The sequence below is a fragment of the Oryx dammah genome, unplaced genomic scaffold (assembly GCF_014754425.2).
Source record: "Oryx dammah isolate SB20612 unplaced genomic scaffold, SCBI_Odam_1.1 HiC_scaffold_28, whole genome shotgun sequence".
Lineage (NCBI taxonomy): Eukaryota > Metazoa > Chordata > Mammalia > Artiodactyla > Bovidae > Oryx > Oryx dammah.
In genome coordinates this window covers 115,287,328-115,309,460 of record NW_024070212.1, presented here as the reverse complement: position 1 = coordinate 115,309,460, position 22,133 = coordinate 115,287,328, and the positions used below count along the sequence as shown (strand labels likewise).

Sequence of the window (22,133 nt, the reverse complement as noted above, 5' to 3'; positions counted from 1 at the left end):
TGGACGCTCTCTGGAGGTGACGACATGGCCCAGCCCCAGGGCGGGAGCGTGCAGAGAGCTGTGACCTCCATGTGGGGCTCCCTGTCTGGTGGGGGTTCACAGCTCCATGAAAGCCCCCATGGAGGGGAGGGGAGCTCAGCAAAGCATCACGCAGGCCAAGGACCCCCCTACACAGGGCTGTGGGAGCCCTGTGTGCCCCTCCCCGGCAGCAGCGTCCTGTGGGTGCAGAAAGGGGGGTAGCGCCCCCCTGCTGCCTGGGGACTCTGCTTCTGGGTTGCTGGCCTGTGTTCTGTTCACGTAGCGCCTGCGGGCAAGGTAAGGTCCCAGGGTCCCAGGGCTGAGGCGCTGGAGTGGCCGCAGGCGGGGGCCGGATGGCGTGTGGGGTGGCCCCCTAATCTACCCTGTGCTTTCGGGCCTGGCGGAAATCCAAGACTCATTCCTAGGCCCTCAGGTCACGGCCTTGGCCCTGGCTTCCCGGCAGCCTGATGCAGCCAAGCTGTTCCCACTCGCTTCTCTTCCAGCAGAGGAAGGACCTCTGCCGATGAAGTCATGGGAAGCCCAGCTCCCTCTGCCCTCAGAACCGCAGGAGCCTCAGCAGCCTATGGAGTGGCCTCTGGGGGGGCAGGGGGTGGGCTGCGGTCAGCCTGCCTTTCCCATGTGCCCGACATCACCCGGCTCTCAAATCACGTGGTTGTCCCCACTGTGCAGATGAGGAAACTGAGGCTAAGCCTTGGGGTTGGCCTGAGGTCCTGGAGCCCCCAGGTGCCCTGTTGGTGGTCCTGGTAGCTTCTTGAGCCCCCCGCTGAGTTGCCTCAGCCTGCCCACACTTCGGACGCAGCCCCCCATCAAGTTCTTCCATCACTGAACTTGAGGGGCCAGATCCAGGTACCCTGAATAGCAGCAGCTCGGGCAGTCTGGGCCCCCAAGTGGAGCCCCAGGCCCTGCAGGGGGTGTGCTCCCCCACCCCAAGTACTGAGCCCCGCTGCCGTGCAGGCGGGTGGAGAAGAAAGCAGGCCTTCACCTAGGACATTTTCAACTATGTGTATTTAATCAGAAAAAAATTCCAGTGTGACATGCTGAGTCTTTAAAATAGCACCTTTGATCAGCGTCTAAAAAATATTTCAGGTGATTTTCTTAGAGAAAGCAGCGAGGATCCCAGAGACCTCCGTCCTCAGTTTCACCCACCCCGTCCACCATCTGACCGACCAGGCATCCTGAGGGCTGCGGCTCATGTTCCTTTGGGAGCAGACCCTCAGCACGCCCTGCTCTGTTTGAATCCTGGGACCCACTCAGGTCCCTCAGAAGAGATGGGCCGGAGTCAGTCTGGGAGGAAAGTGGCCCTGGGTCTACAGGAGCCGGAGGGACCTGGGACCCGATACTCAGAACCAGCAATGTCAGGGGGCTCTGCAGTCCCCGAGGGTCTCTTGGAGGAGCCTACGGGCTGGCCCCAGAGAGGAAACCCAGGTCTGGAGGGTGATGGGAGCGCCCGAGGGCTCGGCAGGTCGGTGCCGGGGATAGAGCCAAGCCTGGGGCCCCCACCAAGCCTGTGTCGAGGCGGGATGGGTGAGGGGCCTCCGTCGTCCCAGTGGCCACAGGCACGGGGCCTCATTCAGGACGGGTGCGGAGGGGCAGGGGGCTGAACCTGCCCTGCGAGGGGCCCCAGTACATCTTGGGGGACTCTGGGCAGTCCACGTGCTGGGCCTCCTCGCCCAGCTGGCCACCTGAGGGCAAGTCACCAGAGCACCCAGGAGCTATCCCCAGAACACCAGGACACCACACCAGCCCTGCCCCAGAACACCAGGACAGCAGCCCCGCCCGCTCCCCTCTGGGGACCTTCCTTCTGACGAAGTGCCTTCGTTTAGGCCCTGGTGGTAAAGAACCTGCCTGCCAACGCAGAAGATGTAAGAGACATGGGTTCGATCCCCCGGAGGAGGAGATGGCCACCCACTCCAGTATTCTTGCCTGGAGGGGCCTATGGACAGAGGAACCTGGCAGGTATGGTCCGGGGGGTTGCAAAGAGTCTGACATGACTTAAGCAACTGAGCACACACCCCAAGAAGGGGGGCGCTCAGGCCCGTCTTGACCCCCCCTCTGGGCAGTCTTGCCACCCTCTTTGCCCCCAGCCCCCAGCAAGCGGAAGGACTGTCTCTCCCAGCCCCCACAGCTTGCCTCCTTCCTTCTTTGTTTCTGCGGGCGCTGCCCTCCTGGGGGCTGACCCAGAACGAGCTGGGCCTTCTATTTCCGCAGAAGCAGCCTTTGGAAACCAGGTGCCAGTGTGAGCCTGGGGGCCGGGAGACCCCTCCCGAGCCAACCCTGTGTGCCTGAGACCGGGCGGGGGCGGCCGGGTGGGTCACACAGCTGTGAGATAGAAGCAGGCCCCCCACAGAGGGCGCTGACCCCACCTCAGGGCCCTCTGCTCGGTGCCACCCACCCTCGGCATTCCCCCAGCTTCCAGGGCCCAGTTGTCCCCCTCATCCGTGTGGCTCCTTCCGACCACCGCCCGTGGGACACACAGCCCGGAGCGGCCGGTCCTCAGACAGATCGCGAGTTCTCACGCTGCCCCCCGGGGCCTGGCTCCCTGCTCCGAGGTCTCAGGTGCCCCACAGCAGGAGCACAGCTTCTCCCCATCCTTCCAGGCATGCAGAGGCCCAGTCCTTGCCGCTCGTCAGCTCTGAGTTTGGAGTGGTGGCCGCGGAGATGAAGACTCTGTCCCCTGTCATCCCCGGTGGCCCCAGCCCAGCCTGGACCCAGAGGGGCCGGTGACGCTGAGCCGTCAGACAAACCAGACTGAGAGGGGGCCGTGCCCCTGGGGTGGGGGCACCGCCGGCCTGCTCCAGGGGCGCCGCGGGGCGGCTCAGGGCTCTGGGGCCGGCCCAAAGGGCTGGGTCCACTTGGAGACGTCCAGGAAGACGGCGGACGCGCCGTGGTAGAGCCAGAGGCGGGGCATGGCGCCGAGGCGGACCCAGGCGTCCCGGCTGCGGTCGTAGGCCTCCATCTCCACGCGGTAGTCCCCGGCCATGCCCTGCCAGCGGCCGCCCGTGGCGTAGAGGGCGTCCCCCAGAGGCACCAGCGCCCCGTTCTCGTGCAGGCTGTGCAGGGGCTGCACCTGCAGACGGTCTGCCCTCAGCGCCCCGGGCCTCAGGGTGGGGGGCACCTCGCCCCACCCCCCCCATCCAGGGTGACCCACCTGCCTCCTGGGGCCTCAGCCCTGCCCCCGGCTGCCCCCGGGGGATCCCTGAGACTCTTCCTTTGTGGGGAGACCCCGCTGCTCTGGGGATAACGTTCCCAGCCACCCCTTGCTCTCCGGGTTTGCCCATATCTGAGCCTGGGGCGTCGAAGGGGACCGGCCTCGCTCCCAGGGTGCTTGCTGGGCCTCTGACTCTCTGTCAGTCTCGAGGACACGGTGTGGCCTCCGCCCTGACGGACTCCCCGGGGGACTCATCGCTCTGCCCTCGACTCAGCCCGGGGCCTCAGGGGTGCCCTGGCCGGGGGCTGCGGGCTGAGGGCTCACAGCTTTCCCCAGGCCAGGGGAAGAGAGGTGTGTGCCCTTCCCTAAGAGCCTGCGAGGGCAGGAAGGAGGAGGCCCCCCCAGGTGGAGACGGGAACAGGCGGCAGAACTCCGGGCCTGCGGAGGACAACATCCAGCCCCGTGGCCGGTGCCCCGGGGACGGAGCCGGGTGGGGCAGGGCCCCGGGGACGGAGCCGGGTGGGGCAGGGCCCCGGGGACGGAGCCGGGCAGGCCTGCCCTGCAGCTGCTGCGCTGCTGTCACGGGGGCCTCCGGTCAGCTGAGCACTGACGCCAGGGGACAGCTGCGGTCAGTGGATCACAGAGGACCCGCTGTGGCCCGGCTGGCCTGGCTAGCAGACGCCGCCGCAGGCTCTGGGCACTGTCCCTCCTCCTTCTCAGGAAGAAACAGGAGAGAGGCTGGGGCTCTGGTGCCTCCATGAGTCCCCGTCCCCTGCCCTGGGGTGATGCAGGAGGGGGCAGTAGCAGGAGTGGGAGCGCGGCTCGGGGGCCAAGGGCTGGCTCCTTGCCCCTGAAACAGCTCAAGAACCCCACTCCCTGGCTTGATCACCCCCAGGAGCAGGGGACTCACTCCCTCACAGGCCTGGCCGCATCAGGGAGGAGGCTCTCTCTCTGAGTCCACCGGCCCCGGAGTGCCCCTGGCCGAGCCTGGTTTTGCCCCCTTGAGGAGGAGGACAGGTTTCTCCATGTGCTGGGACAGAGCATCCGCAGGACCAGCGGCCCTGGATCCTCGGGAGGGGGGCGCTCTGGGCCCTTGTGTCTGCAGGTCCCATCCCCTCTCCCCTGCCCCAGCGGGGCCCACACCCCAGGCCTGCTCTCTCCAGGGGTAGGGGTGGCTCACCTTCTGCCACAAGTTGGCCCCTGGGTCGTACACATAGACCTTCTTGGTGTTGTCTCCCACCAGGTAGAGTGCCCCGTGTAGGGCAGCGCAGCGTGGAGAGGACAGGTACTTGGGGAGGAAGGGCGAGGCAATCACGCTCCAGGCGTCTGCAGACACACGCCCACCCGCGTCACCGAAGAGGCCCTCTCTGAGCCTCCCTGCTCTGCCGTGCGGGTGGGGGCACCCCGCTGAGCCCCACTCCTGCTCAGGGGGGAGGGCAGTGTCCCCAAGAGCCTCATCCTCGGGTCCTCAGGAGGGGCTACGAGGCATCCGGAGGCCTTGGCCTGAGTGGGCGCCTGGGGCCTCTGTTTCCATCCTGCTGGCCCCTCGGTCTGGTACCCAGGGTCCCCACCCGACCCTGGGCCTGGTCCGTCTTGTGGGATCCTCAGCCCCACCGTCCAGATGATGGACCGGAAGGGCTGCCCCGAGGGAGAGAGAGAGAGAGAGCTGGCTCCTTACCCCTGAAACAGCTCAAGAACCCCCCTCTCTGGCTTGATCACCCCAAGAAGCAGGGGACTCACTCCCTCTCGACTCGCGCCCTCTCGGGCCTGGCCCACGCCAGGAAGGAGGTGCCTTGTGCGAGCCCTGTATCCTCAGATCAGGGCCCAATCCCCAACCCCAACCCTAGAGCCTGAGCTGGTGCCCACCGGACCTCGGGGGTCCAGGCCTGCTGCTCCTTCCCACAAGGCCGGCTCCAGGCCGATCCAGCAGCCAGACAAGGTTTAGGACCTGAGGCAGGGCTTCCTGGTCCCCCCCACCCTCCACCTGGCACTGTGCCTCCAGCCCCCACACCTCTAGACTGTGGGGGGCTGTCGCTCTGTGCTGGTGACCCCTGTGGGCCCCTGCCTTCCTCCACCACCCCATCCATCTCTGGGGGGGGTGCCATGGCCCTTTGTAAGAGGCCTGTGGCTGCCTGCTCCCTGACCGCGTTGGCCACACCTATCCCCGGGGTCCCCCCACCCATCCAGCTGCTGAGACAGGGTCACAGTCTTGCAGAGGGGCCCTGTGGCCACCTGTGCCCGATCCCTGGGCCCCGCGGGCCGCCCCCAGCCCAAGCCACGGCCCCTGTCCCCCTCCACACCTGTGACCGGGTTGTAGCACTGCAGAGCCAGGGCGTTGTACTTGCAGGCACTGGAGCCCACCAGGTAGAGCCGGCCCCCGCAGCCGGCCGCGGAGAAGTTGCTGACATACTTGAGGGCTGGGCGGATAGGCGTCCAGGTGTCCGTGAAGGGGTCATAGCTCTCCACCTCCACAACATCCAGAGTGGTGCCTGCTGGGCCAAGGGGTGGGGTTAGGGCTGCGGGGGGCTAGGACGAGGGAAGGTTGCTGAAAACACAGCATCTGAGGCTCCGTGGAGGCTGCAGGGGCTGCCCTGGATGCCCATGGGGACAAGGGCAGGGGGAGGTGGGCACAGCCTGGAGAGGCAGGTGCATGCATGCACGGTCTGTGGCTTCAGTCGTGCCCGACTCTTTAAGACCCCATAGACTGCAGCACGCCAGGCTCCCCTGTTCATGGGGTTTTCCAGGCAAGAATACTCAAGTGAGTTGTCATGCTGCCCTCTTCCAAGGGATCTTTCCAACTCAGGGATCAAACCTGCATCTCCTGCCTTGCAGGCAGATGCTTTGCCCACCGAGCCACCTGGGAAGCCCCGAGAGGCAGGTGACGTGCCTCGTTTTACAGAGAAGGGAGCAGAACTCAGAGAAAGGAGGGTGTCTGTCCAAGGCCACTGGCCAAGAAGTGGCATGGGAGTGGGCTCCTGGACCAGGGATGCCCCACTTCGGAGCGGGTAATGGGGCCTCCCGGTGAGGCCCAGCTGCTCTGAGCCCTTCAGAGCCTGGGGTGACTGGAGAGGTGCCTGTGGGGGTCCCAGGAGGCCGCCATCTCCAGGCCCTTCACATGGCGGAGGCCCTTCCTGGGATGGAGAAAGTTATTCTTGGGGGGACTTTTAGGCAGCCCCTCACCCAGCCCCTCCCATATGGTGCCAGTGGAAAAGAACCCGCCTGCTAATGCAAGACGTGGGCTCGATCCCTGGGTAGGGAAGATCCCCTGGAGGAGGGCATGGCAACCCACTCCAGCGTTCTTGCTTGGAGAGTTCCGTGGACAGAGGAGCCTGGTGGCCTGTAGTCCGTGGGGTCGCAGAGTCAGACACGACCAAGTGACTTAGCACACACACAGTTTCCCGGCCCTGGACCGCCTGGGTGTGACGGTGACTCAGACCAGCCGTGGGTGGGCGCCCACCTCGGGCTCTGAGAGCCTGGGCCCCAAGCTGCCTTGTACCCCTGTGTGAGCCCTCTGTCCTTGGGTGGGGAACATGGAAGCCACTGAGGGAAAGGGGGTCCCCGGGACAGGTGGGGCCCCAGGGATGGCCCTAGGGCCAGCTGTCACCTCCGGAGGCCATGGGACACTCTTGTTCAGCCTCCTGCTGGGTCTCTCACTATCCATCTAACTGTCAGCGTCCCTGGGATGACTCCCCGCCGCACCTCTGGGGTGCAGGGGGGATACGGAAGGCCCTGAGCTCAGGCCGGGGGTGTCTGGAGGCCAGGTGACAGCGAAAGGATGCCCCGTGGGTCCCCTCGCCCCAGGGATGTCACCAAGGAGGTGACCCCAAGCTGAGGGCCGAGCCCTGGGTCCTGGGATGAGCGTGGCCATCCCCACGGGCAGCTGAGGCCCCAGCTCCTCACGGGGTCGGGGGACTGACTCCTTGTCCTGCTCTCTGCGTCCCAGAAAACATGGAAGCTGCCTGGAGCTGGGCTCCGAGACTCCTGCCGGAGCCGCACCCCAGGATGCCCGGGGGAAGGGGCGCCCGGGGGCGGGGGCGGAGCGCGGGGTCCAGGTGTGGGCAGCAGGGGGCGGGGCGCGGGAGGGGCGGGGCTCAGGTGTGGGGGTGGGGACGGACAGGGGGCGGGGAAGAGGAAGGGGCGGGGCCCGGGTGGGGGCGGGGCGAGGGGAGGGGCCTTACCGCCGACCGCGTAGATCTCCCCGTTGAGTGCAGCGCTGGCGTGGTTGGTGCGGGCCTTCAGCATGGGCGCCACGGGCCTCCAGGCGGCCTCCTTCAGGGGGAAGCACCAGGCCTGCGTGGTGGACCACGCGTCCGTCCTGGAACCCCGAGAGCCCCCTGCGAGAGAGGCTCTGTCCACGCGGGCGCCCACTGGGCTGGGGCCTCCGGGCGGGTGGGGGCTGAGCACCGGGGCTCCTGCCCACTCCTTGGTGCCAGGCCTCCGTTCTGCGGGACCCTGGGCAGGGGGCACTGTCTAGCCCTGTGACCTGTAGAGATCCCTCCACACCGCATAAACAAGCGGGACAGCCTCTCAGACCTCCATCAGCGGAAGTTTTCTCAACCAAACCTCCCGAGGACCGCCCCTCCAACTTCCAAGATATAAGAGCATAGGGACACCCCCTCCTTCCCACGCTTCCTCCTGGGTAGACCCTAGCTGCAGGACAGAGCCCGTGACGCTCCCCTGTGCCCGCGTGTGGACCGGTGGACTTGACATTTCCTTGTTTCTGTAGGATGGAAAGGTCTGGAAGAGCCTTGACCAAACGGCCAGCGACCCGGGCATGGCATTCAGGGCTCAGCCACGGGGCTCAGGACACGGCCTCGCCCACCCACCTGTCACGTAGACATCGTTGTTGAGAGCCGCCAGCGAGAAGCCCCACTTGTGGTGGTCGGGGAAGTCCGGGAGGGCCATCCACCTCTCTGGTGGAAGACACGGGGAGTGTCAGGGTGGCGGGGCTTACTGTGGGGGCCCCCCTTCCTGCTCTGTGCCTTTCCGCTTGAGGGGGGCAGAGGCTGGACTCAGCTGGGTGCAGCGGTGGGGAAGGACACCCAGTGGCGCGGGTTCAAAGTGGCCCCGGCTGCCCCGGCTGCCCCAGGCTTGGCTCCAGGGGGTCCCTGGCTCCCTATGCCACCCTCGGGGCCTGGCACCCTGGGTGTGCAAAGAAGGGATCCAGGCTCCAGGGGCCGGCTCTCACCCTGACCCTGCAGCCGATCCCACCGACCCCGATGGACTTTTTGGCCCTGAGTCAGCTCCCACCCCAATCAGGTGGAGGAGGGGTTAAGGGGCCTGATCGCCAGCCACAGGTGGGTCATAACACAAGCATCTTTCATTCACTCGCTTCTCATCTTTTCGCTCACCCCGAGCACCTTCTGGGCCCACGGGCAGCGGGGAGGGGACCAGACGCGCGCAGCTGTGCAGCTGGCAGAGTGGGTTCCAATCCCCGCTCCCCTGCTCCAGTGCCGTGGCCTCAGACAAGCCCCAGCCTCAGTTTCCTCATCTGTAGAATGGGGCTAATCTCTCTCCTGGTGGGGGGGTGAGTGTGGGAGATGCGGCTGCCACCCGGCAGCTGCCCAGCAGACAGTGGCTGTAAGAATTGGTGTCCCTGAGGTGAGACACAGAGTAACGTGTCCACATTACTGCACGAAGCTACAAAAGCAAGAGGTTGACTTTGGAAAAAACCAAAATGAACAATAAAAATGGGAGTGTTTAGTCCTCTCTATGGACACATTTTGGGTGTTTGTGGAAGGCTGTAGGAGAGACCGGCCTCTGGGATGTCCCCAGGAGGATTCCTGTTTACTGTTTACAACGGTACAGTGGTTTTCAGGACAGGCGGAACCCCCGCTAGGCAGGGACTGCGTGTCCCCTTGACTCACGTCTGTGTCACCCCAGGGTGGGGCTGCACCAGGCCTTTGCCTGCCAGCGTCCCTGCCGCACCCCCTCGGGGTCTCAGGGACAGCTGCTCCCAGCTTATCTGCTGACGTCAGCCCCCAAATCGCCCCCGTCAGCCCCTGACCTGGGACAGCCAGCCCCAGCTTCCTGGAGCCCGCCAGCCGCTGACGCCATGGGATGGTGGCCCCCTGCCCAGCAGCGCCAGGACGGCGGCCAGCAAACCTGTGCTTTCCGAAGAACTTCCCAGGGCTGGCGTGGCAGCCCCCCAGAGCCCTGCTGCCCTCTCACCTCTCCTTTCTGGTGGGGGGGACCTGTGAAGGGGCTCTTGGGCAGGAGAGGCAGGCCTGGCCCCCTTTCTTCCCACTGACTCCTCATTACAAAGGCCATTTCACAGGTGAGGAAACTGAGGCTCAAGGAGGCGAAGTGACCTGCTCAAAGGTGGGAATCAGGACCCCACTGGGCGCACCCTGACCCTGAGCCGTCGCGCCCCCGCTCCTGTGCTTCTCAGGACTGAGGCCCCATTAGGCACACAGAGCAAGAGTGCCAAGGGGAAGCACTGCCAACTGGCCCTCCCACCTGGGCCAGGGGCCACTTTGCCACAGAGGGCAGTCTGGGCGGGGGCCGCTTTCCCCAGGCCCCAGTGTGTGGAACCCCCGAGTTAGGGCTGTGGCTGGACGCAGAGGGGTCTGCAGGGGTCCCCACAGTCCACCTCCCTGCCCTGCTGGGGCCCGCGCTCCTCTGCAACCCCCCCACCTCAAGGACGGAGGGCACCCTGTGTCGGGGCTGTGGGGCCCGCGGGGTACTCACTGGCCTTGGTGTGGTAGAAGGCAAAGTTCCCGGTCTGGGGGGTGAGCTCCTCAGCTCCCTCCTCCTCCTCCTCCAGCGCCCGCCCGCCCACCACCACCAGGACCTCCTCCAGCTTCTGTGGGAGGGCCAGCAGCGCCTGCAAGGCCAGGGGGCTGGGGTCAGGGGCAGGCCCTGTCCCTGGGCAGAGGGGCCCGGGTGTAGAGGCTGGCCGTGGCCTGGGCATTGGGAGCCGCTGTGGGTCCATAGTGTGGCCCTGAGTCAGTGCACACGCGTGTGGTGGGGCGAGCTGCAGCGTGTGCCTGCCTGCGTGTGCTTGTGCATGAGTGTGTGTGCATACACGTCCACATGCCATGGCTGCCATGGGCTGGTGATGGCAAGCGCTCAGAACCTGGACAGGTGGGAGCCAGGTCCTCGTGGGCCTGAGCGCGAGGCCTGCTCCCTCCCAGCTGCTCTCCAGCCCCTGCCCAGCTGAGCAGAGGTGTTTCTGCACCACCTTTGGAACCAACCCCCAGACCCTGTCCCCAGTCCCTCAGGTAGGCTCCCCTCCCCCTGGGAGCCCAGCTCCCCTGTGCCAGCTGGGGTGGCCACCTAGGATGGCCCTGGGTGGCAGGAAATGCTGGAATGTTTCTTGCTGGGTGAGAGCTCCCTGGATCCCAGGTCCCACTGCCTCTCTGACCCACCCTCAAATGTCCAGACATCCCACCTCCAGCACCTACAGAGTGACCACCTCGTGGGCGTGTGGCTGGTGGTGCGGCTGCAGAGTGGCCAGTATTTGCTACCACACACCCCACCACTGGCCTGAGCCACGTCTTTGTCCCCAGAGTTGGCTCCTAACAGGTCCTTCTGAGCAAAGCCCTGAGCCAGCTGCCTGGGAGCAGACAGACTTCAGCTCCTTGCCTGTCACACCCTGGCCTTTCACTTCATTAAAGACCTGCCCTCTCACCAGGCCCACTGCCAGCCCAGATAGGAAATTGCATCCCATAAACGCTTGAGCAGCTCCCGAAGGACAGGTGGTGGCCGGCTGCCACGCTTGTCTGTGCCCCTCGCCTCTGTGCCAGCTGTGCACTCTTCCTGGCTTCCTTACCCTTGCTAGGCTCCTATCTTCCCTCTAAAGCCCAGCGCAGAGGCTGCCTCCTCAAGGCAGATTTCCCTGACTGCCTGCCCCTCTGAGGACACCCAAAGTCCAGCATGGCCTTTCTCATGCTGCCTTGGGTGTGTTTCCAGGGGGTTTCCCCACCAAGCTGTGGGCTGGGGATGACCACTTCTGGGTCCCCTGTCCTCACGGGCAGGAAGTGGCACACACAGGTTGTGCAGTACGTACTTGGGAGGTGAATGGACTCCAGGGAGGTGGAATTGCGGGCTGGGGACACCTCGGGGATGCCCACTTCATCCTGTCTGTCCCCGTGTGGGTGGGGTCTCGGGGCTCCTCTCCCTGCTCCCCGCCTGTCACTCACCCCCTCGTGGCCCTGGGCCAGGGCCTCCCGGCAGGCCTCCGACTCCCGTATCAGCGGCTCCGAGGCCAGCAGCTGCTGCACGTGGGGCCGGGGCACGGCGTCCAGGTGCACCAGGCCGAGCAGCTCGGGCAGGTGGGCAGCCCGGACCTGGGGGTCGTGGCGCACCCAGCGCAGCAGCGCCTCCAGCCGGCTCTGCTCTGGCTGCACCTGCAGCACATCGCCAGCCAGGCAGGCGGCCAGCCGCTCCTGGGACAGCTGCAGGAACTCGTCCTCCTGGGCTACGGCCTCGAAGTTCTCTCGCAGGAAGGCCCAGGCCTTGGCGGCCACGCCCAGCAGCCCCTGCTGTTCCCCAAACTCACAGATGCCCAGGCAGTTGGAGGCATCTAGCTGCTGCTGCAGGTATCGGCCACAGACCTTCTGCACGGCGGGGAAGTGCAGGCGCGCGGCCGTGCGGGTCAGCGCCTCCACGTTGCCCTGGGTGACAGTCAGCCGGCCCGTGTACACGAAGTCCACCAGCTGCGCCACCACAGCGGGCTCCACATCCCGCAGCTCCACACGTGCCGAGAAGCTCTCCACGAAGTCGCCCGCAAACATGGCGTGGAAGTAGGGGCTGCTCAGCGCCAGGAGCCCACGGTGGCAGGGCAGCTCCCGGCCGCCCACCAGTAGCGTGACGTCCACCAGCTTGGGCTGGGAGCGCAGCCGCTGCAGGCCGTCCAGTACGTCCTGGGCGTGCGAGGGCAGGTGGAAGTCCAGGTCATCCACGTTCCGCACCATGACAGTGAGGTTCACCTACTCACGGGTGTCCGCGTGGGCTCCTGGGGAGAGAAGCCAGCAGGGTCAGCCGGGGGACTGTCTCACCCAAGTCACCCGTCAGGCTGACCGCTGGTCTGAGCATCAATCACGTGTGAAGTGCTTCGCCCAGCCTCTCACCTAAACCAGCCCCGAGGCCCTGGGAGGCAGAGGCATTGTCTTTCCCAGGGGAGGCGGTTGAGGCTCAGAGAGGCTAAGCAATCAGGGCAGGATGGGCCAGCAAGAGAACCAAGCCTCAGCCCCTCTCTGCACCTCTGGACTGTGCGGAACAGACCCCCTGGAGCACGGAGGTCCCTGCCACCCCCAACACTCCTAGTGGCCTCATCTCCCAGATCCTCCTTGCTGGGATGCGCATCCGCATCTGAATAGTTTCAGCCCCGCGGGTCCTTACTGGCCTGTGGTTACAGGGAACCTCGCCTGCCATGACCTTGCTGGGTGACCTTGAGAGAGCCACGCCCCTCTCTGGTCCCAGCCTCATCATCTGCAGACTGAGAGACTGGAGGTGAAAAGGCTGGGAGATCAGCCGTACCCTCACGGTGCCCCCCATGGACCAGGCCATCCTGGATTTTGCACAAACACTCGTCATTCAGCCCTCATGGGAACTCCGCCAGCCGTCGGATGCTATTCCCGTCCCTTTAAAGCTGGGGAAACAGAGGCAAAAAGAGGCTCAAGTCCCTTGTCCAAGACTACACAGCTCGGGGGTCCCGGGCCCCGGACCCCCCAGGTAACATGTCAGTGGATGTAGGTTGGTAAAGACAAACAACCAAAAGAGAGCAATCTCAGCTCGAATCGCCTGATCCAGCAAACGCACTTCTGGGCTAATTTAATTATGCACATGTTTCCTTACGATCTTCTCATATTTTTGCCCCCAGAAAACCGACCCGGAGAAAAGAAAGTTCTGTGCAGCTTGTCTTCCCCCGAGTGACCACACAGCAAGAAGCTGCACGCTGAGACGCCGCGAGTCCACCAGGGGGCGCCTTAGCAGCCAACAAAGCGAAGGCCAGTGCAAAATGCTGGATCCACCCCGTGCCATCGAAACGACAAAGCCCAAAGCGCCCGTAAGGAGGCCTTGCACTGTGGACACCCGGGTCCGTGCCGGAGGCGGGGACGTGAGCAGGGAGGCACACAGAGAACCCACCCAGAGACCCAAGAACCTGCCTGGGCTCCGCTGGGTCAGGAGGGGTCCCGGGCCCTGGTGGGCGTCCAGCCTGCCTCACCCCTCCCCGCAAGGCCCTCTGGCCGGGGGGAAGGCAGCGCGTCCCTCCCGGGGGAGCACAGGAGATTAGCCAGGCGGCCCCTGCCCCAGGCAGCCGGGGGCCAGTGGGCGGGGGCGCCTGGCACCATCCCGGGGAGCCTCAGGTCATCTGCTGACACCTGCTGCCCTGCAGTCCTCGCTGGGGGCTGAGGCTTCCGGGGGGCTCAGAGCCCCCTGCCCAGTGCCTGCCAGGCCGGGAGTGAGGAGGGCAGAGTGAGCAGGACAGCAAAGGGCAGGCAGAGCTGTGGTCCAGCCTGCCCCTCACTTCTCCAGAAGGACCTGGAGGGAAGCAGGCCCGCTGAGCCCCCACCCCTGCCCCCGAGGCTGGGTCTAGGCTGTGTGCAGGTCTCTCCCCAAGGCACCCAGGGCTGGGATCTCCAGGCCCACTGGGCTGTCCACTATAACTCCCCCTCCCCTGCTGGTCCCAGCCCCGGTCCTCACCTCCCCCTTCTGGCTGCCCCCCAATCCTACCTCTCAGTGGGTCTCTGAGACCTCGTCTCAGAACTCGGGCTGGAGAACACGACTGCCCAGCCGGCCAAGGGGCATGGAAGACCTGCTGGGATATGACGGGGCCGGGCTGCGCTGGGCTGGGCTGGGCTGGGCTGGGCTGGCAGCCACGTGGGGACAGAAGGGTATTTTTAGTCTCTGTCAGCATGGGGGGGGGGGGTGGCCAGTAGGGGGAGGAGAGAGGTGACAGCTCCTTTCTGCCTGTCCTCTCTGAATGGCCATGCTGGCTGGGAGCCTCCTGTGACCCCTGGGCCAGGACAGACGGCAGGAAGCACCCGGGGAGTGGCACGTCTGGGCTTACCCCTTACTCCCAGTGAGGTGTGCTGGCTCTCTCCCTTCTGTGTTTTTTCATTGGCAAGAGGGGCACAGTGAAGCCTGAGCTGGGGACTCAGGGGCCACATGGAGCCCCCAGTTCAAGGCCAGGGTGTTATGGGGGCCTGGCACATACCAGCTTTCCTGTGGTTGTTGACAGGGGCTCACATGGCCTCTTATTTTCTACCACATGGGGAAAAGTGCCCATGGTGAGGAAATGGGGGTTGCTCAGCAAAGACTTTCAAAACCTGGGGTCCCTGGTGCTGGGGAGTCTTGGTGGTAAAGGAGGGGCTCAGAGAGGCGCCTCCCAGGCTGGTGATGGAGGTGTGCAGTCCCGAGGCTCTGTCCGCTTGTATCGCAGCCTTGGCCTTGGGCCTGCCCTGCTGTCTTCATTAGTAGTAATGCCCAGGAAGGCTAAGAAACGGGATGGTCTAAAAATACAGCCTCGGAGGCTCATGGCCTCCTGGGAGGCCTGGGTTCACGGCAGTGACAGGGGAACTCCTGACGCCTGGATCTCTGCAGGTTCTGGAGTCACAGGTCCTACCAAGTCTGGGGTGAGCTGGAGGGGCTGCAGGGCATCTCTCATGTCAGGGGACAGAGGGGGCATCTCATGCCAGGGGCAGAGGGGCATCTCTCATGCCAGGGGCATAGGGGGCATCTCTCATGTCAGGGGCAGAGGGGGCATCTCTCATGTCAGGGGCATAGGGGGAATCTCTCATGCCAGGAGGCAGAGGGGGCATCTCTCATGCCAAGGGGCAGAGGAGGCGTCTCTCATGCCAGGGGCAGAGGGGGTATCTCTCTTGCCAGGGGGCAGAGGGGGACATCTCTCATGCCAGGGAGCAGAGGACCATCTCTCATGCCAGGGGCAGAGGGGGCATCTATCATGCCAGGGGGCAGAGGGGCCATCTCTCATGCCAGGGGATAGAGGGGGACATCTCTCATGCCAGGAGGCAGAGGGGACATCTCTGATGCTAGGGGCAGAGGGGGCATCTCTCTTGCCAGGGGGCAGAGGGGACATCTCTCATGCCAGGGGGCAGAGGGACGTTTCCAGCCCCAGGCCTTCAGGCACCAGGGAGGCCAGCTGGGGGGCTCTGCCTGTCAGCCCCTCCGTCTTGTACCCGCTCGGGCCTCACCAGTACAACCAGTTTCTAGGTGTGCTGGGACGTGGAGGAGTCAGGTGGCCAAGGCTGACCGGCTTCCCAAAGCCCACTGGGGACTCGCTGGTGCTCTTACAGGGCAGAGGGGCCTGGGGGCACCAGGGTGACGGGCCCCACTCCTGGCAAGGTAAGGGAATTTCCCCAGGGTGTCTGGGTGTCAGGACAGCGCGGGTTTGGGACAGCTGTCTCCTCCCGGGCATGCGGCAGCTGGCCCGGCTTCCTGCTGGGGCGCTGGTTGTGAGCCGGCCCCAGTCTCTGCTCTCATGTGGCAGTGTGTTCATCACAGACACTGCAGGGATCGTCTGCCGGCCCACACGTTCGCGGGGCCTCCCACACGCTGCTCACTCACAGCTGTCCTGAGTCCGTGCTTCCCTCCCCAACCCAGTCCAGCCAGGTCAGTCATATCCTAGCCCAGCTCAGCCCAGTCACAGCCCAGCTCAGCCCAATCCAGTCATATCCCAGTTTAGCCCAGCACAGGCCAGCCCAGTCATAGCCTAGTTCAGTCCAGCCCAGTCATACCCCAGCCTAGCCCAGGCCAACCCAGTCATATCCCAGTTCAGTCCAGTCCAGTTCAGCCCAGCTCAGCCCAGGCCAGCCCAGTCATATCCCAGTTCAGTCCAGCCACATCACAGTTCAGTCCAGCCCAGTTCAGCCCAGCCCAGCCCAGGCCAGACCAGTCATATCCCAGTTCAGTCCAGCCTAGCTCAGCCCAGTCCAGTCATAACCTAGTTTAGCCCAGCCCAGTCCAGCCCAGTCATAGCCCAGCCCAGTCCAGCCCAGTCATATCCCAGTTTAGCCCAGTTCAGCCCAGTCCAGGCCAGTCATATGCCAGTTCAGTCCAGCCCAATTCAGCCCAGCTCAGCCCAGTCCAGCCCAGTCATATCCCAGTTTAGCCCAGCTCAGCCCAGTCCAGCCCAGTCATATCCCAGTTCAGCCCAGCTCAGTCATAGCCCAGCCCAGCCCATGGCCCTGCCCCTTCCCCAGAGCTCCAGGACTCCCCCAGGCTCCCTTAGCGTCAGCCTCACTCCCAGGGCTTCATGAAGTCTCCAGCTCTCACTGTGTCCAGGGCCATCCCGGAGAAGGTGCTGCAAGGGGAACAGAGGCATTGGTTTTGCCTCCCGACCCCAGCCCCTACTCTGTTTGCGGGCAGAGCACGAAGGGTTAATGCACCCCTGATTTGGGCCGCAGGAGGCAGGACAGGGTCATGGGCATCTCCCTGCCTCCCGCCTGTGTACAGCACTGGGCGCCAAGAATGGACACCCTACGGGGACCCAGCGCCTCGGATGACAGGTCAGGTTTGGGAAACTCGAAACCAGGGGCTCAACAGATCCTCATCATCGGATTGCTCCCCAGTGGGGCAATTTTTAAAAATACGCTGCCTGTTTCTTTTTATGATGATAAAAATAACACATGTTCATGGCGGGAGATTTGGAAAAACAGAAAGACACGAAGCAGACAGCCGGCAGCAGACAGTCCCCATGAGCACACGGGAGTCAGGACTGCGGCGTGGCCTGTGTTCTGTTTTATCGTGATACTCTGTGGCGAGCATTTCTGATGTGATGAGTCATTCTGATGCGACAAGTCTTTGGACCGCGCGATTTTTAATTCCATCATAATGTTGACACATCACGCTTTAAGAAGGTGGAAGTGACACCCGGTTACTTCTAGTAACAGACGTGCAGGTTGGGAGCCTTGCGGACTGTGATGACACAGGCGTCACCTTTGTGCCTTGCCTCGGAACAGATTGGGAGCGTGAGATGACCGCAGTAAAGCACACGATCATCTTTACGGCCTGATGCGTGGACAGAGAGTCGTCCAGCTCGGGTGATCGAGGCACTTACCAGCAGGAGGTAAGACCATCCCTTATGCTCAGCCTGGCCCCGTCCTGCTGTGAGGTCCTGCACAACCAGACCCGTACACCCCCTCAGAGGGTGTTTCACGGATTTACTTGCTTGCAGTATCTCTTATTCCATCTGGGATTTATCTGAGGCATGGGGTGCTGTAAGGTCATACATTTTCTTCCCCAAATAGTTCCCAACACTCTCAGCAACATTATTAACAATCCCTTCTTTCCCCCATGGATTTGCTGCAGCATCTCTATTGCAAAAGGGCAATGTGAAGTGTCTCTTCTGCTGATTTGAATGACCATATTCTAGGGTCAGAACAACCCTAGTTCCATCAATGGACTCAGTTCAGTCCTATCCGACTCTTTGTGACCTCATGAACCGCAGGACACCAGGCCTCCCTGTCCATTATCAACTCCCAGGGTCTACCCAAACCCATGTCCATTGAGTCGGTGATGCCATCCAACCATCTCATCCTCTGTTGTCCCCTTCTCCTCCTGCCCTCAATCTTCCCCAGCATCAGGGTCTTTTCAAATGAGTCAGCTCTTCACATCAGGTGGCCAAAGTATTGGAGTTTCAGCTTCAACATCAGTTCTTCCAATGAACACCCAGGACTGATTTCCTTTAGGATGGACTGCTTGGATCTCCTTGCAGTCCAAGGGACTCTCCAGAGTCTTCTCCAACACCACAGTTCAAAAGCATCAATTCTTTGGCACTCAGCTTTTTTATAGTCTCACACCCATACATGACCCCTGGAAAAATCATAACCTTGACTAGATGGAGTTTTCTTGACAAAGTAATGTCTCTGCTTTTTAATATGCTGTCTAGGTTGGTCATAACTTTCCTTCCAAGGAGTAAGCATCTTTTAATTTCATGGCTACAATCACCATCTGTGGTGATCCTGGAGCCCAGAAAAATAAAGTCAGCCACTGTTTCCCCATCTGTTTGCCATGAAGTGATGGGACCGGATGCCATGATCTTCGTCTTCTGAATGTTGACCTTGAGCCAACTTTTTCACTCTCCTCTTTCACTTTCATCAAGAGGCTCTTTAGTTCTTCTTCACTTTCTGCCATAAGGGTGGTGTCATCTGCATATCTGTGGTTATTGATATTTCTCCTGGCAATCTTGATTCCAGCTTGTGCTTCCTCCAACCCAGCATTTCTCATGATGTACTCTGCATATAAGTTAAATAAGCAGGGTGACAATATACAGCCTTGATGTACTTCTTTTCCTATTTGGAACCAGTCTGTTGTTCCATGTCCAGTTCTAACTGTTGCTTCCTGACCTGCTTACAGATTTCTCAAGAGGCAGGTCAGGTGTTCTGGTATTCCCATCTCTCGAAGAATCTTCCACAGTTTATTGAGATCCACATAGTCAAAGGCTTTGGCATAGTCAATAAAGCAGAAATAGATGTTTTTCTGGAACTCTCTTGCTTTTTCGATGATCCAGTGGATGTTGGCAATTTGATCTCTGGTTCCTCTGCCTTTTCTAAAACCAGCTTGAACATCTGGAAGTTCACAGTTCACGTATTGCTGAAAACTGGCTTGGAGAATTTTGAGCATTATTTTACTAGCATGTGAGATGAGTGCAATTGTGCGGTAGTTTGAGCATTCTTTGGCATTGCCTTTCTTTGGGATTGGAATGAAAACGGACCTTTTCCAGTCCTGTGGCCACTGCTGAGTTTTCCAAATTTGCTGGAATATTGAGTATAGCATTTTCACAGCATCATCTTTCAGGATTTGAAATAGCTCCACTGGAATTCCATCACCTCCACAAGGTTTGTTTGTGATGCTGCTTCCCAAGGCCCACTTGACTTCACACTCCAGGATGTCTGGCTCTAGCTGAGTGATCATACTATTGTGATTATCTGGGTCGTGAAGATCTCTTTTGTACAGTTCTTCCGTGTATTCTTGCCACCTCTTCCTAATATCTTCTGCTTCTGTTAGGTCCCTACCATTTCTGTCCTTTATTGAGTCCATCTTTGCATGAAATGTTCCCTTGATATCTCCAATTTTCTTCAAGAGATCTCTAATCCATCAATGGACTATTACTCTATAATTATGATCTCTTCTTACTTGAAATGTAAGCCTCTTCATCACTGTTTTATTTAAAATCTTCTAGTCTGTTGTATTAACTAGCTACTGCTGCATAACAAATGACCCCAAAGTCTAGTGTTGTAAAACAATGAACATTTATTATCTCACACAGTTTCATGGCTCTGGAAATGCTTTAGTGGGTGGTTCTGCTTCAGGATTTGTCCATAGCTGGTGCCAAGTGGCCCACTGGACTGCAGTCATGGGACAGAGGCTGGCCTGGAACAGAGGTCCACTCCAACCTCTCCACAGCACTACTCCTAACACAGCGGCTGGCTTTCCCCAGAAATAAGACAGCAACAAAGATGGGAGTCTTTCATAGCCTACTTGGAGGTGCAGTCTGTGGCTTCTGCCACATTCCAAGGTACACTGAGGGAGGGACCCCACCAAGCGTGGTACCAGGAGGCAGGCTCACTGGAGGCCTTCTTGTAGGCCCAGCTCCACAGCTGGCTTTGTTCCTGCAGGTTCTTTACCACTAGCACTACCTGGGAAACCAGCTTTGCTCACGGTTTCTTTCAAAAGAACTTCAGAGGCATTAAAAAAAAAAGTTTGATACTTCTAAATCCAAGCATTGATATTCAAAGAGCTTACACTGTTCCAATATTTATTCTCCTCCTGAGAAGGTGACATTCTCTCACCACCTTGGGTACAGTGTCTTCCTCGAGTTTGTCCTGCACACATTTACAAGGGGCCAGGGAGGGAGACCGGGCTCCCCTTCTCCAGTATCTTCCTGACTCTTCTGGAAGCCCCTGGTTCTGCACCTTGTGTCTGGTCACCTCACTGAAGTCTGCACCCTCTGGATCCCTAGGTAGGGGCTCTGGGATCCTCAGTGGGGTTTTGACAACTGAATGCCAAGGTTAAAGGGCCCTACAGCTGAATGTGACCTTGCGGGGCCCCCCACGCACCCACCCATGGCAGTGGACACCTGCTTCCCACAAGTGAGTTGCTAGTGGGGTTCCGAGGTCCCTGAGCATCAGAGTCACTTGGAACATCTTTTAAATAGCAAACCAGCCTTCTCCGGCCCAGCCCAAGGGACTCAGGGTCCCTGGGGGTGCTCTCAGGAGACAGTGTATTTATAAGGAGGCCCCCAGGAAGCAGAGTGCCTGCAGAAGGACATCTGGGGAGTCACCTGTGAATGCCCAACAGAGAGGACCTTTCCCTGCACCAGGCCTCACGCTGGGGTCTGAGCACCCCCCACCTAACCCTGGAGTCCCGATCCTCCTGGAGTCCTGGATGCTCATGGGAACATGAGGCTCGGGGCCATGGAGGGCCTTGCCCAAAGCCACAGTGAGTTGGGGGGGCGTGCCCGAACTCGGGTGTGCGGGCCTCCTGCTCACAGTCTCCTGAGCAGCCCTGGCCAGCAGGCCACTTCTGGGACTGGGCTCTGCGTCTGCTGCCCAGCCTGCTCCCGCCTCCTTGGACAACAGGGTCCTGTGGGTGGCCCAGGGGAGAGAGGCCTCAGAGCGCCCAGCACCTTCTGACCCCCCACCTCCAGGCTCACCCCGCCAGCCCGGGCAGCAGCAGCGTCCTGCGGACCAGCCCTTGTCCGGCTCCAAAGATCAAGCTTCAGGGCCAAGAGCCAGGGCCTCAACACCGTACAAGATGCTTGTGGCTGCCTGGGGCCAGGGCCGTGCTCCTTAGCACGTGCTCCTTAAAATACTGACACAGCTGGAGAGTGCCACTGTCATCCCGGGACAGAGACCCCCGTGGGGGCCTCAGTCCACCCTTGCCAGGACCCTGGGGGTGGGTGGGTCCACACCACACCCCCATTTCACAGATGAGAACGTGGACGCCCTGTGGGGTAAGGATGCTGCTCTGGGGCTTTGGCTGAGCTGAGCACTGAGGTCTCAGTGTCCCCCCAGCAAGACCCTCTCTGGGCTCAGGGCAGCAAGCACACACGGGAAGGCCGGCAGGAACGGGTCTTTCTTTAGCAAACTCACGTCCGGTGTCGACCCTGCAGGAGGGTTTGGAGCTGGAACCCAGTCCAGCACCGCCCCCTTGACTGGTCTGGGGAAGCCCTGACAGCCTGACACCCCCCATTTCATTTCTTCCTGAGCATCCCTCTCTGAGACATTGGGCCAGCTGCATGGGAGGGCTCCCTGGTCCCCCACAGCTGGCCTGAGCCCTCCAAGCTCTGCAGGCGGGGAGGGACAGGCAAGAGAGCTGTCCTGGGGGGCTTCTGCAGGGAGGCGAAGGCTGTGGAAGGTTCCTGAAACCTCTCCCCCACTCCTGCCTGTGGGGCCTTCGCACAGCTGCAGAACACCTCTCCCTGAAGCTCCCTGGACTCCGCACGCTGACCTGGAAAATTCGGGAGGGAAGCCCAGTCTGACAGGAAGGCCTCCTGACCACCAGATCCTGTTTTCCTAGCTCCTCCCTCACTTCACAGGTTGGGGAGGGGGGCCACAGAGGAGGAGGGGCACGGCCCAAGGTCACCAGACTTCACAGGAGGGGAGGGGAGCTGCAGAGGGGGAGGGGCATGGCCCAAGGTCACCAGAAGGAATGGAGGAGGGCAGACAGAGGCTCAGGATGTGGCCAGAACCACGGGCACAGGAGGCAGTGGGGGATGGGGTGTCCTGGCGACTCAGCAGGGACCGGGGGTGGCCAGTGGGGAACAGGCTGGCATCGCAGGCGCCCAAGGGACACGCAGGCCGGGGGCACGGGCGGAGCCGGCGAGTCATCCTAGGGCAGGGCAACTGGGGTCCTGAGAGGGCTTCTCGGGCGCGGTGGTGACAAGGGGGGCTCTGAGTGCAGTCTTGGAGCCTAGGAGGAAGCCATCGGGGGGCAGACACGGCGGGCGGCACGCTGAGTCTCTGCTGGCCTGGCC

General features: G+C 61.9%; 2 protein-coding genes across 2 annotated transcripts; both read right to left on the bottom strand.

Moving 5' to 3' along the window:
* Positions 1–1,022: 1,022 nt before the first annotated feature.
* On the bottom strand, positions 1,023–13,982 carry KLHL30 (kelch like family member 30). The gene is made up of 8 exons (XM_040231893.1): positions 13,868–13,982; positions 11,332–12,146; positions 9,878–10,013; positions 8,014–8,100; positions 7,366–7,521; positions 5,488–5,676; positions 4,368–4,513; positions 1,023–3,106 (listed from the first exon to the last, which is right to left on the bottom strand). The coding sequence occupies exons 2-8, from the start codon at positions 12,103–12,105 to the stop codon at positions 2,855–2,857; spliced, it is 1,740 nt and encodes a 579-aa protein (XP_040087827.1). The 5' UTR covers positions 12,106–12,146; positions 13,868–13,982; the 3' UTR covers positions 1,023–2,854.
* A 5,403-nt stretch (positions 13,983–19,385) lies between these two features.
* On the bottom strand, positions 19,386–22,123 carry LOC120856504. Its single transcript, XM_040231891.1, has 3 exons — positions 21,774–22,123; positions 20,811–21,696; positions 19,386–20,412 (listed from the first exon to the last, which is right to left on the bottom strand). Exons 1-2 carry the CDS (start codon positions 21,985–21,987, stop codon positions 20,897–20,899), a joined length of 1,014 nt encoding a protein of 337 aa, XP_040087825.1. The 5' UTR covers positions 21,988–22,123; the 3' UTR covers positions 19,386–20,412; positions 20,811–20,896.
* Between the last annotated feature and the right edge of the window lie 10 nt (positions 22,124–22,133).